The 16,686-nt window shown below is 30.5% G+C and overlaps 1 protein-coding gene across 1 annotated transcript; it reads right to left on the reverse strand.

Moving 5' to 3' along the window:
• Positions 1-4,541: 4,541 nt before the first annotated feature.
• On the reverse strand, positions 4,542-8,072 carry LOC146948949 (nuclear transcription factor Y subunit C-2-like). Its single transcript, XM_085745082.1, has 2 exons — positions 7,960-8,072; positions 4,542-5,724 (listed from the first exon to the last, which is right to left on the reverse strand). The coding sequence occupies exon 2, from the start codon at positions 5,670-5,672 to the stop codon at positions 4,875-4,877; it is 798 nt and encodes a 265-aa protein (XP_085601208.1). The 5' UTR covers positions 5,673-5,724; positions 7,960-8,072; the 3' UTR covers positions 4,542-4,874.
• Positions 8,073-16,686: the final 8,614 nt, after the last annotated feature.

Below are 16,686 nucleotides of genomic sequence, written 5' to 3' on the forward strand. Positions count from 1 at the left end.
GCATAAGGAAATCTTTATGCACCGTGCATAAATCATTCACAACCATCAGATCTAGTGTACATGTGTAATAATCTTAGGCTTCTCCTCTCAAACTACACCAAATCAAGGAATAAAGAAAGAGGTATAAGTGAAACATAAGTTAAAATGCTTCTCTCTCTAAATTATTTTAGAGAGAGAAGCTTTGCAACAAAGGTTATCTTCTCCCATCAACATTAAAACGCCGGCGCGGTGGTGGCCGGCCCAACAGGGCGGCGCCACCGCGCCGGAAAATTCAACTTCCTTTTTTTTGAAAACTGAAGACACTTTCCGACATCCTTTTTCGCGCTGGTTATGAATATGGTCTTAGATTTTTTGAAAACTCGACGGTTTGTTCTAGATCTAGAAAAATAGATCACGGTTTTACCTTTCCTTTCTTCTTCTTCTTCTTCTTCTAGATCTAGAACCGGCTTTGTTTTGTGCAGATCCGGTTCGGATTGTGTTGTGATTGCTTGAGTTCGGATTTGTTGTGTTATTCTAGATGATGATGATTTGAAAAGGTTGTTGTTATTTGTGAGATAAGGAAAAAATATTGATGGAGATAGTGTTGTTCTTGAAATCAAAAGAAAAAGATTGTTGCTGGAAATTTTTATCTGATGATTGTTTGCTGGAAACGTGTTTGATGGATTTGTAGTGAAAGCTCAAAAAATTAATTGCTGGAAAATATTGTTCATGTTGTTCTTGCTGGAAACCATTCCCACAGCAAAATGGTTTTGGAGTACAACTCACGGAAACCATTTCCACAGCAAAATGGTTTTGAAGTACAACTCACAGAAACCATTTCCACAGCAAAATGGTTTTGGAGTACAACTCACAGAAACCATTTCTTCCCTCCTCCTCCAATTGTGTTAGTCCAAAACTGAATGATGGCAATGACTCTAGGTCCTTAGTTTTTTTCACCTGCTGAAAACCATTAAGTACATCCAATGGTTTTGGAGACAATTCACAGAAACCATTTCCACAGCAAAATGGTTTTGGCATAATTTTATGTTTTCATTTTTTATTACATGTTTTCATTTTATCTAAGACATGTTGAGTTTTTTACATGTTAGTGTAAAATATTTCTGAACTGGAGCATTTTTCTTTGTTTTATTAAAATGATTTTAAGCATTTACGTGAACAATTAAACTAAAATTTCGATTGTCAAAAAAAATAATAATTAATTAAACTGTGATTCACGTAAATGCTTCAGGCTACTAATCAGACCAATGATCACTACTAATGTGAGAAAATAGACAAATATTAATTAGGACATTATGAAAACAAATTAAATTCCGTAAAAACAAAATAAATGGTAAGGAGATATTAATTGTTATTAGAATTAAGCTTTCACTTGGGGTGAAGAAAGCAATTATGTTGGGCTACCGGTTAATGGACTGGGATTTATGCACGGTGCATAAGGATTTCCTTATGCACCATAACCACACCCAAAATTGAAATAGAAACAACTCATCTAGATACAAGTTTAGATTTTTATTATTTGACATCAATTTTGTACACTTGCTGGATTATCGATTATTTTTTCAAACAAGAACATATATAAATTTAGCTTTTGAAAAGAAAAAAAAGGTGAAAAGGAAAATTATATACTATTATTAATAACGGTGATATTAATGATATTTTACAACTCTCTTATGTGCAATTTGAATTTTAACCCTTGAAGTTTAAAAAACGTCACATGTCGCATTTCAAAATCATGTCGTATTTTTGCAATGTGCGCTAATCAAATGACTTACTTTGACCATACTTTTTAACTACTATATAAATACAAATGTTGGCATGTAAGATGTTTGATTTGTCTCGATAAATATTTTCAAAATATTAAATTGTTATAATTTTTACTTTTGATAATTAGAGATATTAACAGTCAAAGTTATACATTGGCATGTGTGCCGTGTTTGACTGCGACATGTATTTTGAAACGGTGGAAGTATTAATTAACTTTGTATTTGTTTAAATTATTTTTTTTTACTAGAGTTTAAATTAAAAAATGTTTTTATGTTACTTGTTTTACAATCATTTTTTTAAAATACTTCTATTAACATATCCGTTGTCAACTATTTGCCAAGTCTTCTCAACAAAAAAACAAAAAAAAAAAAAAAACTATTTGCTAAGTTCCTTAAAAAAAATAAAAAAAAAATAAAAAACCATTTCGTTTGAATTAGCTCATTTGTTTTTCTAGTATAAGTTCATCTGCTATTAGTTATCGATTAGATTATCTTCTATACAGAAAATTTCTTTTCGTAGGTAATTCCACATCGTTAAGTATCCCTTTTATTCTTTCAAAAAAAAAAGTATCCCTTTTATTTTTTATTTGATTTTTTTTTTTTTTTACAAAAATTTAGGGTGAGGGGATGGTGCCCCAGTCCAAGGCAGGGAAGACCTTCGGGTACAAAGAGCACTTACAAAGCTATTTACATTTACCTCCCTTCAAAGACACTAGAGGGGCTCGAACCTGGGTTCTCTCAGATTCAAGACCTGTCTTTCATTTGATTTACAAACACATGATTGAATCCCATACTTCTTATAATCACATAATATTTTGGTTGAAAACTCAATTGTGAGTAACGTATACTTGTAATAAAATATGTATTTACTAAACAAATCTTCTATTTGATATAAGGGTTAAATATGTTTTTGGTCCCTATAAATATACCAACTTTTGGTTTTAGTCCCTCTAAAATTTTCTTTCAACTTTTAGTCCTTATAAAATTTTCAATCACTACTTTTGGTCCCTACTTTTAAGTTAATTTTTGTATTTTTTTTAATGAAATTGTGCAGAAATGTGTAGAATATTGTAAAAAAAATTCCTAAAAAAAATTAAATTTTTTTAACAAAACGCAAATTAAATATGAATTTTTAACCGTAAATAATATAAAAATTCATATTAAATTCATGTTTTGTCAAAAAATTCTAATATTTTTTGGGAGAGATTCTCGTAATATTATGAATTTTTCTGCAAAATTTTATTAAAAAATATGAACTCTACATATAAGTTTACTTTAAAGGAGTGACTAAAAGTGAAGATGGAAAATTTTGTAGGGATCAAAAGCTGAAGAAATTTTTTAGAGGGACTAAAACGAAAAGTTGACATATTTATAGGGACCAAAAACATATTTAACCCTTGATATAATTATGTTTTCTTTGCACGGTCACTCAAAACTCGATTGTCATATTCTCCAAATAACTGAAAAAAAAAAAAAACATAGAAGCAAATCTTTTAAGGAAATAAAACCAAACCAAAATCTTTTGATGAAAATAAAGTTATTTTGTATTTTTTTTAAAGATATGTTTGTATAAATAAAATCTCATTCAATATATTAATAGAAATCCCCATCACAATTATTTATTTGATCCCAGTATTATTTTCCGTCGTCTCTTAAACTCTGTGATAATATCAACTATGGCACAAGAAACATCGTCAAAGATGATCACGCTGAAAATCGCTAACGAGATTCTTTTCGAGGTAGAAGCTAACATCGCAAAGGAGATGCAAACTCTGCACGACAAGCATGGAGACACCGCGGTAATTACTCTACCCAATGTATTGAGCAAGCATCTTGCTATGGTCATCAAGTACTGTAAAACACAAGGCGTAGAAGAAGCCGAGATCCGCAAGGAGTTCTCATGGGCATATGATCACAACACTATGACAGCGTCGAAAAAGATGAGGATAGTGTAGTCCCTGAAAAAGATAATTACAAATTATCCCATGTTATCTTTTTTATTTATTTGTATAGAATCTGAGTTTGATTTTATTTTCTACTTTTTTTTTTTTTTTATCGATGGACCAAATATTTCTTTGTTTAATTCCAATCTTGTTTGTTTACTTCATAGAATGTGATCTGTTGCATAGAATTTTAATCTTGATTTATTTTTTTCTCCTGATAAACCTATATATGACATGTTGGTGAATCGATTTGTAGAGGAAAAATTATTGAAACTCGAAAAATTATTGAAACTCATACTGTATGAAATCATATATGTTGGTGTCGTGTTCCATTAGATATTTAGCAGGTATAGTGCCTTTTCAATTCGTCTGTCCATCAAGATTTACTATGAGATTGAAGTTGTATATTGAATGGATAGAAGATTTGCTTTTGATAAATCAACAAAAACTAGGTAGAGATTTGAAGATATCGACGCACACACCTGCATATCAGGTGCGAATACAAGAACCTAAAAACTTTCATTCTAACCATACAATCATAATAGTTATTTTTCATGCTTTGGAAACATAACAACATTGAAAACTTACGAGAGAGGACTTTGTCCTCCACTTGAGTGTTGACCTAAATGCATGCAACAAACAGAGGGTATTCTTTTTCACTGTGACAGTCGGTAATATCCACCGAGCATTATACAAAAGATCCCTGGAAATCAGAAGAAATTATTAGAAAGGGGTGATGTCTTTTGGTATGGTGGTGGGTTGCGGCGCTGCAAGAAACGCTGAGCAAGGCAAATTCACATCACCAGAGGGACAAGGAAAAAGCACAGCTGGTATGTACTTAGTAGATGAGCTTTAACTCACCATTGTGATGACATTGAAAACTAAATTCAAATTGTTTTCAGTACAAACATTTTCATCATTTCAAACTTCCTAATCATCTACGCTAGCTAGTTATGGACAACTGCATACTAATTTCACTTACACAACATTACCTGAAAAGTAAACAACAAACACTACATAGTAACTCAGTAAAAGAGCTCATACAATCACAAACAACCTTCAGCATTTTTCAACGCATCACACTAAACTACAGCAAACTGAAAGACACCAAATTTTAATAATCAAAATATGCATTGTAATATGCAACCTAGTTGAATTTCCATATTTATTAAGAGTCTGTCTGTGGCTGTTGTGGTGGCTCCTGTTGCTGGATGTGTGCACTTGACCATGGCATGAAAGCCACAGGAGGTCGAGGCTGCTGGTTAGAATATATTGCTGCATGATCAACTGGGTTTCCCATGATCATCCCTGTAGGACCTAAAGGATGTTGTGGTGGGACATAATAATATGGAATATCAGCTGGAGCACCGATTATCGGAATAGTAGGCTTTGCCATTCCAAGCCCCTCTTCTTTCAATTCATCTCTTGGAATGATATCAACCAAGAAATCAAAAACATCATTTCTTGCAATAGCTGCTGCTACGTCATTCTTTTGTAGCGTTCTCCTCTTGTTCTCTTCAGTGTGGATCCAAGATCGCAAAGTCAACTCTAATATAAACATTTCACATGCTTTTGCAAATACGACTGGAGCTTCTGCTGAAATCATCCGGACATCTTCATCGGCTTTCATTATTTTCTTTATACGCGCAAGTGGGAGAGTATGGTTTTTAAAGTCGAATGTTTGCTCAATTTCTTGCATTTGGTTTGCCCAGAACATTTGAAGCTGTTGATGTTGGTGTTGCTGCTGTTGATGGTGGAAATGCTGTGCTTGCTGGTATGCGAATTGGTGGGCGGAATTAGAGAATGCGGCTGGAGGCTGTGTTGGGGTAGGAACAGCTACAGCAGGTGTGCCAGAAGCCAACATGGGAACAGTCAGGTAGTGAGAAGAATAGACCATTTGGCTAGTACCTGATGCGACTCCGATCGCAGATTGTTGCTGCTGTTGAATCTGATCTGAATTATCCATGACAAGTTGATGCTATAAGAATCTATCTTCTAATAGTCCTCTCCCTACAGTTCTGTAAAAAGAAAGGGATAGAAAACCTCACGTTATATAATATTCCAAACTTGAAGGTACTAGATTCTTACAGAGGCTAAACAATTATAAGAAAAATGAAATTATCTAAAGAGCAATATTTTCCTATTTTCAAAATACGGCCTCCTTTTCAACACCTTACCCATCAGGATAACATGTGGTTTGTATATTCATTTACAAAGTCATATCAGGATTAGAGAACAGAGCAGTCGGATACACAGTTGGAAATTCTATACATCTTTCAATCTCAGGTTCCTAGTATAAAATAGGCCAAGTACCAACATAGTCGGCAGCGGATTGAAGATCGTTGCGGCCAACCCTCAAAATGCTATTGCAGTGAAGCGAGTGGCGGTATGGCTGCTACACCGATGCTTAGGATAACCATACAAGCAACTTATACCATACACATATAACTTATAAGAGCTCAAAAATAGAAGAATATACAAAATTCAACATATTCATAACTAACAACCAAAGTTCATTGTTAATAGTTTTCAAACCCAAAATAAAGTAAAATAGAAAATATGCAGAAGGAAGGGATGAGTTCTGTCACAAAGATAGCACTTGTAAAACATAACACCAGAGCACCCTGCCTCGGCTATGCAGTGCAATTGTGGCCGATATGGCCACAGTTAATTACATGGCCAAGTACAATTCTAAGAGATATGCATACCTCATAGAACTACTCATTATGAAATCTGCTAAAAATGAAAAAATAAAAAAGATAAATTGAAGGAGATTTTCATGTGAGTCTCAACTCCCAAAAAGTACGCATGAACGCCTATCATAATGAAAAGTTTGGCTCCACCATTATCCATTATGTTTGTAAACAATATCAAAACATGTGTGGTTGAACAACATAGACTCTTGTTAATTGTGTAATAAATAATTCATGAAGTGACCACAGTAACGTATGCGCTAACATTTTTTCATTACATTTATCCATTCCAATGGATAATTACAGTTTAAGGCTAAAATTTGTACTTAAGCTAGCATTATGAACTAAGCATGACATTCTTACTTCACGACAAAAGGCAATTAATAAAAAAGATTGTGAATGTGTGTCTTCCAATTGCATTTAACAATATTCAAACCTTGTTACCCCAGGAATAGAAGTATAAATTATGAAACATTGAATAGATAACAAATCATTACTGTCCCAAGTTCATAGTGTTGCACATTTTATTATCACAGACAAACGAAAATTGTGTAGATACCTTAATACTGGAGAGATCACAATTATCACGCATGCAAGGTTCAAAACACACTTGTTAATTGTGATATATTTTACTTATCACCTCAATTCATCAAACTAAAAATGAAACCAAGAGCAGAATTTAAAACCCTGCTCTATGGCAGAGCACAAAAATTTCTTGACCTCTAATCAGGATTAACATGAATAAACACAAAATAAAGCAAATTCAGCAAGAGTTTCTTGTCCTTTATCTTGACATCTTTTAAAAGAAATTCATATCAACTAGTCCAAGCTTGATATTTAACGAATCTTCCTCACTTCTTCTCCCCACATTACTTTATTGCTTAGACACAGTCTATGAAGCATTGACACACACAAGACACAGACACGTCGACACAAGTTATAATTTTAAAAAAAAAATTACATAATTGAATGTAACTCATGTGTCGTGTCCGATACTTACACATGTCAGACACCAGACACACCTACAATCAGAAATATCGGTGCTACTGAGTACACAATTTCGTGACCGTGAAAGAGAGTAAACGCTCTCATGCATGACCAGAATATAAACATGATAATTGATTCCCAACCAAAGAAACAATGTACAAATTACAATTCTTGTAATATGAAAGTAAACAATAAGTAAATATTGGAGGGTTTGGTAGCTTAACTTATATTAGTCAAGAGATACCAAGTTTGTGGTCATGGGTTTAAATCCAGACAAATAAGTAAATATTAATCTAACAACCAGTAATTGTTAATATTTTGTTATTAAAAAAAAATTCTACCAAAAAAAGATAACAATAAGATAAAAATAACAAGAACAGCAACATTTTCCCTAAGAGAAGATTAAAGTTAAAACAATGTTAAACTCTGCTTCAAAGAGCACATGATTTCAACATAAGCTGCTTAAGTAGTGAACTAATGATCAACCAATATACAAAATGATGTAATCATAAGCATAAAATAGTTAAAAATTTGCAAGCATTTTTGAAGCAACAAAAAAAAAGCAGAACATACCCATGGAAATTGAAGTTGAAGCTGTATTGTGAGGTACAAGGTCAATGGTGGATGGAAGAACCCTGAGAGAGAGAGAGATAGAGTAGTGAAGTGAGACTTTGAAATAAGAAAAGCAATTTTCTTTTGTTTTTACTTTTTGGGAGGGAACATCTACGTAAAACTCGACACGTGGTGTTAGAAGAAAGTTTTGACAAATGTGTGTGTGATGGGAAAATATTTTTGGCTTCCACGTGGCGATAAAGTACTGGTGTGCCAGCGCCTCTGTAATTGACAGTGACGTTTCGAGGGATAAACTAAACAGAGCACGTTGTTTGTTTTTTCCGGTTAAAAGATAAAAGGAGTGTTATTTGAACAACCATTTAGTTGACAACTTCTATGACAACCATAATTTACAAAAAAAAGTAGGTATTTGTACAAAAATCAAAGCAATAGAGAGATAAAGTAAAAATTAATTTGAATATGAGAGAGAAAGTTGTCATAAAATGGTTGTTCAAATATCATTTCTCAAAAAAAATCGGAAAAAGCAAAAACAAAAAACACAAATAGATGTGACTGCTGTGAAGATAAACATCCTCCACAAGGTCTTTTATAACGTCGGATATGATAACAATATTGACACACGCTGACACCGTTGAGAATTTGGGAAAATTATATAATTCATCAATTCTAGTAGAAACCAAAATGCATTCATCAGTTCATATGATAATTCATATGATAAGACATAATTAAATATATTTTTCATTTTTACCTTTATAAAAACAAAAACAAAATAATACATCCTTCAAAAAAACAATAAAAACAAAAACAAAATAATACATCCTTCAAAAAAAACAAAATAATACATTAACCAATTTTTATAAAATCTTTATATAATACAAAAGGATACTTCTATGAGCATAAGTACATGTGGCGCCTCATATTGCTTCTAGCATTTAATGCTCCTCAAACAAATTTTTTGCAAAACATAAGACCTTTGATTAGACCTTTGATCAAGATAGTTGCCTTAATTATGTATTATGTAAATATTTGATTAAAAAATGGTATCAAATATACATTATTATTTTATGTACATGTGCATTTTGCCTTAACAATATGTATTATTATACATGTTAATCCAACCGTATTTTATGTTTATGGAGGAATCCAACCGTATTGTATACATGCGATATTATTATATACGCTCATTCCAGACTAATTTTTTTTTTCTTTTCCACTCTAATTTCGACTCTAATTGACCGATCAATTTTACATATTAGTTACCGATATTTGTTGTAATTACTCGGAGATAACTTAATTATTGTGTACTTTTTTTTTGAAGGAATTAATTATTGTATACTCTTTCTGAAATTTTTTTAATCTTCGAAAATAAGATTTATCTTAAATAGGATCAACGTTATGTACATCGTATCAAAACAGAGTACCACTTTTATATATCATCGTATCAAACTAATTTTTTAAGTCTCCGAAAAAAATGTCATAAATTGTTTTCTATAATTTGGTACCATTTTTTAATCAGAAAAAAATAGCAATTGGCAGTACCATTTTTTTTTTTAGCAATTACTCTGTTTGGACTCCAATGTTATTTATTTTTGCCATATTGTTTTTTTTGTTTCCGTTTTTTTTATGATATCATGCTATTGCCGAAATCAATACATAATTAATTTGGTTTACAAATATGGTAACTTCTTTCTTAAAATATATATATATATATATATGGTAACTTCTTTACCATTTCATTACCGATTTTTCTACACCATGTGGTGTTGCCCACTCAAAGCAATAATGATTTGGTCAAATGATCAGTGTTGCCGCACTCAAGGAATTTGTTTTCTTATTTGGAAATGGTTGATTGATATCATGTAGTAGTAGAGTGTATAGAAGGAAATAGTTGATTAATGGTTAATTTGCAATCAAGTGCTACAATAATGTATTAACATATACTAACATATATTAACATATATACAGGTCCATGCGATTTTTGTGTTAAAAAAAGGGTCCATGCGTTTTTTTCCTTTAATGACGTATCATTTCCATGGCCGATCCAATGGTTGTATGACAAGTGTCAATTTCACTTTGTCAGCCAATCGAATCTAAGAGCAATAGTATATGTGGCGTCTCAAGTTTCTCCCTAGCATTTATTACTTCTCCAACAAAAATTTAAATTATCTTTCCTATTAAAAGACGTATATTCTATAAAAGCAAAGTAATTGGTTACCAAATTATTCATTAAGGTCATTGTTCCTTTCTCTTAATATTATATTTAATTGTTATTTTCACAATAAACTTTTATCTTACAAAAATTGAATTAGGAAAAAAAATTACTTAAGTAAATGGTTCTTATGAATATCAAGAATTTTGTTTTTAGTGATACAAAAAAATTCGCACCTTTTAGTCGCTGTAAAAATATTTTTAGTCCATGTTCAAAATTTCATAATCATTTTTTGTTTCTATAAATTTTTTGTCACCATTTATGATCTCTACAAATTCTAAAAGGAAAACTTTACAACGACTAAAAATTGCAATTTTTTTTACGGACTAAAAACGAAATTCTAAATATTTATAAGGACTTCTTTAAAAAAAATTATAAGGACCGTTTATTTAATCAACACAAAAAAAAATATTTTGACACTTATCAACTAGGAAGCATGAATCACGGATTTTAATGGTTATTTTTTAAAATGTCATTGAATTAGCAATTATCATGCAATTAAATACACCAATTAAGTATTTTTTTTTTTTTTGAGAGATTTAAGCATTTTTAATTATAAGGCACAATTCACATAAGCATACCAATTCTGTGTGTATATAAGGAATATTGACCAACAAACATTGTTGCCATGTTCATAAGTATTTCATAGTCATATTCTTTTTTTCTTTATCTCATATTCATTTTGCATCTCTTCAAATCATTATTTTTCGTTCAACTATTTTAGAGTACTTTCTTTCTTTCTTACTTTTCGTTCAACTGTTTTTAGAGTACTAAATCTATTTGTTTTGGTTTTTGCAGGTGTTCCGTTATTTCATACGAAGAAAGATTTCAAAAGATTGTTGCGAGATGGTTTCCGGCCGTTTCGATAAAAGTGTTCATGAATTATATTTACTTGACTCTTATTGTGATGTTGTTTATGATTCACGTTGTGTTTGATTCTTACACCCATATTTCTTTTCTCTCTTATTTTCGTTCAATTTTTTTAAAGCTTTGAATCAATTTAGTGTGGTTGTTTCAGATGTTTGATTGTTTCATACGATGAAAGATTACTGAAGATTGTTGCTAGATGGTTTTCCACCATTCCAATAATGATGTTTATGAATTATATTTATTTTGCTATTGTTGTAATTTTTGTCACGATCTATTCATGTAATGTTTGATTTGTACATCCATATTTCTTCTATATGTTTGTCATCGACAGCAGAGGCGTGTACATGGATTTTATGGCCATAGGCAAATTATTTAAAGAGATCTAATGATGTAGTTAATAATTTCTTATATTAATCTTTCAACTTTTTTCACCACGATAAGTTTTATTGATTTGTTATGATCAATTCAGGTAATACTTGATTCTTATGCCTATATTTCTTATATATGTTTGTCATCGACATTATAGGTGTGTACATGGATTTTGTGGCCTTAGGAAAATTATTTAAAGAGATCTAATATTGTAGTTTATAATTTCTTATATTAAATCTTTTAAATTAGTTACTCACTATTTTTTTTGACAACAACCAAATCAACTCATTAACAAGATCATTAATACAAATAGGTATGAAATCAAAATATTGGAAACTAGCCCAAGCAATCATTCAAACTTTGCAATGAAGTTCGCTCACTTATTTTTTTATTTTATTCATTTGACTAAAATATATATTTCCTAACATAAAAAGAAAAAAAAAAAACTAACTAATAACTCACATCTTCCTAGAAAAGTCAATATGACTACTATATACAAGAATCCTAATTAGAGTTTAATTGTTTCGATTGTAATATAATGGCGTTCGCTATGAGTTTTTTTTTTGTTTTTTTACAAATTCACTATGAGTTTTTACAAATGAGTACACGCCCTTTAAATACAATCACTAAAAATCTAAAATGGTTTTATTTAAGGTTGCGTGAAAACTGAAAATTATACATGCAAAAAGGCCAATCTTTATCTTTATCTTTATATAATACAAAAGCCTTCATCAAAAGTTATAGTACACATGGCATCTTCACATCCTTCTTCTCATTTAATGTTTTTTTATCAACCAATAAAAATGGATTTTGAATCATTTATTTTATATTAGTCAATCAAAATGAATCATGACTCATTTGTTTTTCATGAGCCAATAAAAATTGATCATGTCATGATTTTTTTCCTATATATATGATTTATTTTTCTTTATTTTCATCTACATCTTCCTCCCAGAAAAAATCATTGCTTTCAACCCATTCTATTTTCCTTTATTTGTTTATTTCTTATTGTTTTATTGTTTGTTTAACATTTCTTATTCTTATGTTACTTTTTATTGTGATTTCTTTTGTTTATATTTTCTTAGTCATATTCTCTTTTAAATTTGTCTTTTGGTGTTTATTTCTTTTGCTTTTGACCGAATCTTTATTTTGGATATGGAAGTCAATCAAGAGAAAAGAAGAAATGCATGACGTAGCAATTAGAATATATATCAATGATTTCTATTACCACGTACAAATATAACCACTTTCATCCCCTTTTATTGTTTTTTAATCCCTAAATACTCGCAAATTTTTCTGTGTCTTTAGCTATAAATATTTCCTTTGAGATTCCAAATTTTCACACCAATTCGAATTGCATTACAATTTTTCATAAGTATTGTCCAAATTTCTATTTTATTTTAAGCTTACATTTTTTTAGTTATCTTATTCTCATTCTCATATTGTTGGTGTTGTTTGAATTCGATTTGTTCACTATGTATCGTGTGACAAGCCTCAAATCATCTATATATGTTTCTGACACTTTATTATTGTTTTTGTATTTTGTTCATCGATTTGAGTCAAAGGTTAATTTTTTATTGCTTTTTCGGAAGTTTAGAATGATTTTTTTTATTTATCTTTCTCTGCATGATTCATTACCAAAATTATGCAACATATTGCAAATATGTCATGAACAAACTTCGTATTTTTTGTCTTCTTATTTTCTTTCAATCTATTTTATGATTTTAAGATTTTTCTTTTGAAGTTTAGAGTAAAATGGAGTACAAAACAAATAACTTTTGGTAGATAAATGAAATGTTTTTTTTATTTAATTTATTTAGGAAAGCTAGATGGAATGTTTAAGATAGGCATTTCATCTATTTTTAGTCTATTGTTATTTTTGTATTTGTTTTTGATTTTATAACCATTTTTAATTTGGAAGTAATTTATTGGTACAATTAAATTGGTTATAAAAGATTCCTGATTCATAAAGTAATATTAATACACCTTCTTCTTATGACCCACAATATGATGATCTCCACAATCAAAATAATTAATAAGATTTAATTAATTTTGTTAAAAATAGTTAAAATTTCATTAATTTCACTATATCTTTATTAGTACTTCGCTTTAATTTTGACTGCTAAAAGCAAAATTGTGACTTCAATACAGATATTACATGATTTGAATAGTTTTTTAATATAATTTTAAATCAAATTTGATTTTTTTTAAAGAAAGTTTTTACATTGCTGAAAATTAAAATCTTTGACTTGATAAGTGATAACAAGCAATTCAAAAAAATGCCACATCATTTAAAAATATATAATAAGCACGTATTTTGTCAACTCAGCATAATACATCTGCGTTTTTATTTGGTCAAATTCCAACAAAGACCAAAAGTGAAGGAATTTAAAAAATAGAGATTGATTAAAAAATGTTGCATGAAAACGATTCAAATCCAAAATATTTAATTGAGTATAAAAATTAAACAAATGACATCTTAAAACTAACCAAATAATTCATCTTAATGTTTTGAGGGAGCCTACAATGAATTATATCATGATATTAGGCTGAGAGCAACCACACAAGTGAGATTGACATCGCATCTTCCTCTAAAATCTTAAGGCATTAAGTATATGAGTCAACTTACTTATATGTTTTTCAACATCTACTCTTCATACACACTAACATCTCTCCATTAAGTGTTGGACTCTTCGTGGTCGTGATCCACCACCAAGCAGTGGCGGAGCCAAAAAAAAAAACTTGGGTGGGCCACTAAAATTAATTCCAATATATAAACACAAATTAAAGTTGTAATAAGCATTAAGTACGAAATTGAAATGACGGAGTTTGACTAAAAAGTTAGGATGAATACTTAAATAATTAGATATTTAACAACTACTATAAGTTATGAAACTTTTTTTGTACATTACAACTGTTAACTGTGAGAATTTTCAGTTCACAGGATAATATGCGGGAGATTTGAAACTCATGCAAATTCGAAGGTCTATAAGTCTCCGCTAACATGCTAAGTATAAGCATCACAAAAATCAAATATGCCACTTTTGAAACCGTGGAAAACTATAACCGTTGAAAAATTGTTTAAAGTCTCGCAAAATAGACCTATAATTCAATTATTTAAATTTTTCGGGTGGGCCACTACACAACTTTGCGGGAATTTGGATCAGCCGAAACCTAAAACCGACACAAAATTGTATAAAATCTCGCAAAATAAACCTATGATCGTTAATTTTTAATTTTTTCGGATGGGCCGTGGCCCACCCTAGCCCATGAAGGGCTCCGCCACTGCCACCAAGAACCAATCCTGCTACCCCACAATGTCAAACCGGGACATCATACACCTGTTGGGCCATAGGGAGCCAACACTGATGTGGATTGACACATTTGGGAAAGAACAACCACACAATTAAGAGTGATACCGCATTTTCATCCAAAATTTTAAGACTTAAGTATGTATTTTGTCACTTATTTGTGGTTCAACGTGCACTCTTTTATCCAATATTGAGCTTTAAATGAAATTTGATACATCACAATATCATTTCCCTTAAGTATGACGAAATTCTAGCCCGTGCTTGGCACGGGTGTCCATACTAGTAACTAATATTTGCACAATCATGTTGAGATAAAAATACAAACGTCTCTTTTACGCCTTATTTGACGAAGAAGGAGAGAAAACAACTCTCAAAACTCAACTTGTATAACACTCGATCCAAGGGTGAATCCAAAGGTGGTTGAATTGCACATTTTATTTTAGGGTCATTTTTTTTCCTTCTTTTTCTTGCTTTTTGAGGGTTTTAGTTTGGCCCCCGTCTTGTGTGTGTGTGTGTGTGTCTATATATATATATATATATATATATATATATATATATTCTCTTTTTTAATAATATATTATGAGTATGTGGCATAGGATGTGGTATTTGACCAGCGGCGAAGCTAGAGAAATTTTTACGAGGGGGCCAAATACAAATAATTTGTTTAGGTAAAAAAAAACTTATATATTTTAAAATATTATATATTAAATTTAAAAGTTAAGTATGTTTAATCTCTCTAACTTTTTTTTTTCAACGTATCTTTCTAAAAGAATTTTTTTTTTCAACGTAGACAAATAGGTTATTTGCATGAAATTATCGTCTATTATGTTTGATTATTGATAATTTTTATTGCTAAAAATGTTTTCTTTATAGTTGTTGTAGAGAACGAAATGTCAAAATAAGACAAATAAGTTTAGTAATCAAGTAATAATTTTTTAACCTTTTAATTTATGCTAATTATTTGCAAATGAATTTGGTTGAGGTAGCTAAAAAAATATTATTGGGGTAGCTAGCCATATTAATATACCTAATGAGTCAATAAAAATAAAAATTTTGGGGTAGCCAAAGCTACCCCATCCTTTCAAAGGGAATCGCCCCTGTATTTGACTCTATTCAAACTCGCTTTGATGTCTCACCTATCTCTTGACTTAACGAATTTTTTTTTGGATAACTTTTATTTCTCATACTCTTATTGTGTTTTTACTCTCTCTCTCTCTCTCTCTCTCTCTCTCTCTCTCTCTCTCTCTCTCTCTCTCTCTCTCTCTCGTTTTTGTCCAATAAGAAGAGAGAAGAAAAAAAAATGTCTTATGAGTTGTCACAAAGTAGTTTGAATTATAATGTTTGATTCCTGGCATCGCGTGAGCTAGAGTAAGCGGTATATTTAACTTAATTTTTTCTTGCGAAGAAAATTATTTGGTTTTGATTATAAAAAAAAATACTGTTTTGTGAGTACCAACAGTCGACGAGAACTACATTCCGGTCTCTTGTTATTATTATTAATAAAATCGTTATTTTATTTTTACGAGCGAAACAATAATTATATTACACTAGTCTTAGATAAACAAAGAAACGACAAGAACTATCTGGTTTTGATTATAAAAAAAATACATTTTTGTGAGTATCAACGGCCGACGAGAACTACATTCAGGTCTCTTGTTATTATTATTAATTAAAATCGTTATTTTATTTTTACGAGCGAAACAATAATTATATTACACTAGTCTTAGATAAACAAAGAAACGACAAATAACGATACTTGTGAGTTGGTCAATGTGGATTCGACAACCTTTTGCACTAAAAACATTTATCCTTAATTCACTTTTATCTTTTATATATATATAGGAATTTGCTAGAACACACCCACTAGTTTATATGTGGGAGTGTTTTAGCAAGCTACACCTTAAGGTGTATTTAACTACTTTTTAGTTATAACTTGCTAAAACACACCTTCTAAAAAATAAGTGGGTG

This window comes from Medicago sativa, chromosome 2, assembly GCF_051527215.1.
Source record: "Medicago sativa cultivar Bolivia chromosome 2, Bolivia_mono, whole genome shotgun sequence".
In the NCBI taxonomy this organism is placed as follows: Eukaryota; Viridiplantae; Streptophyta; class Magnoliopsida; order Fabales; family Fabaceae; genus Medicago; species Medicago sativa.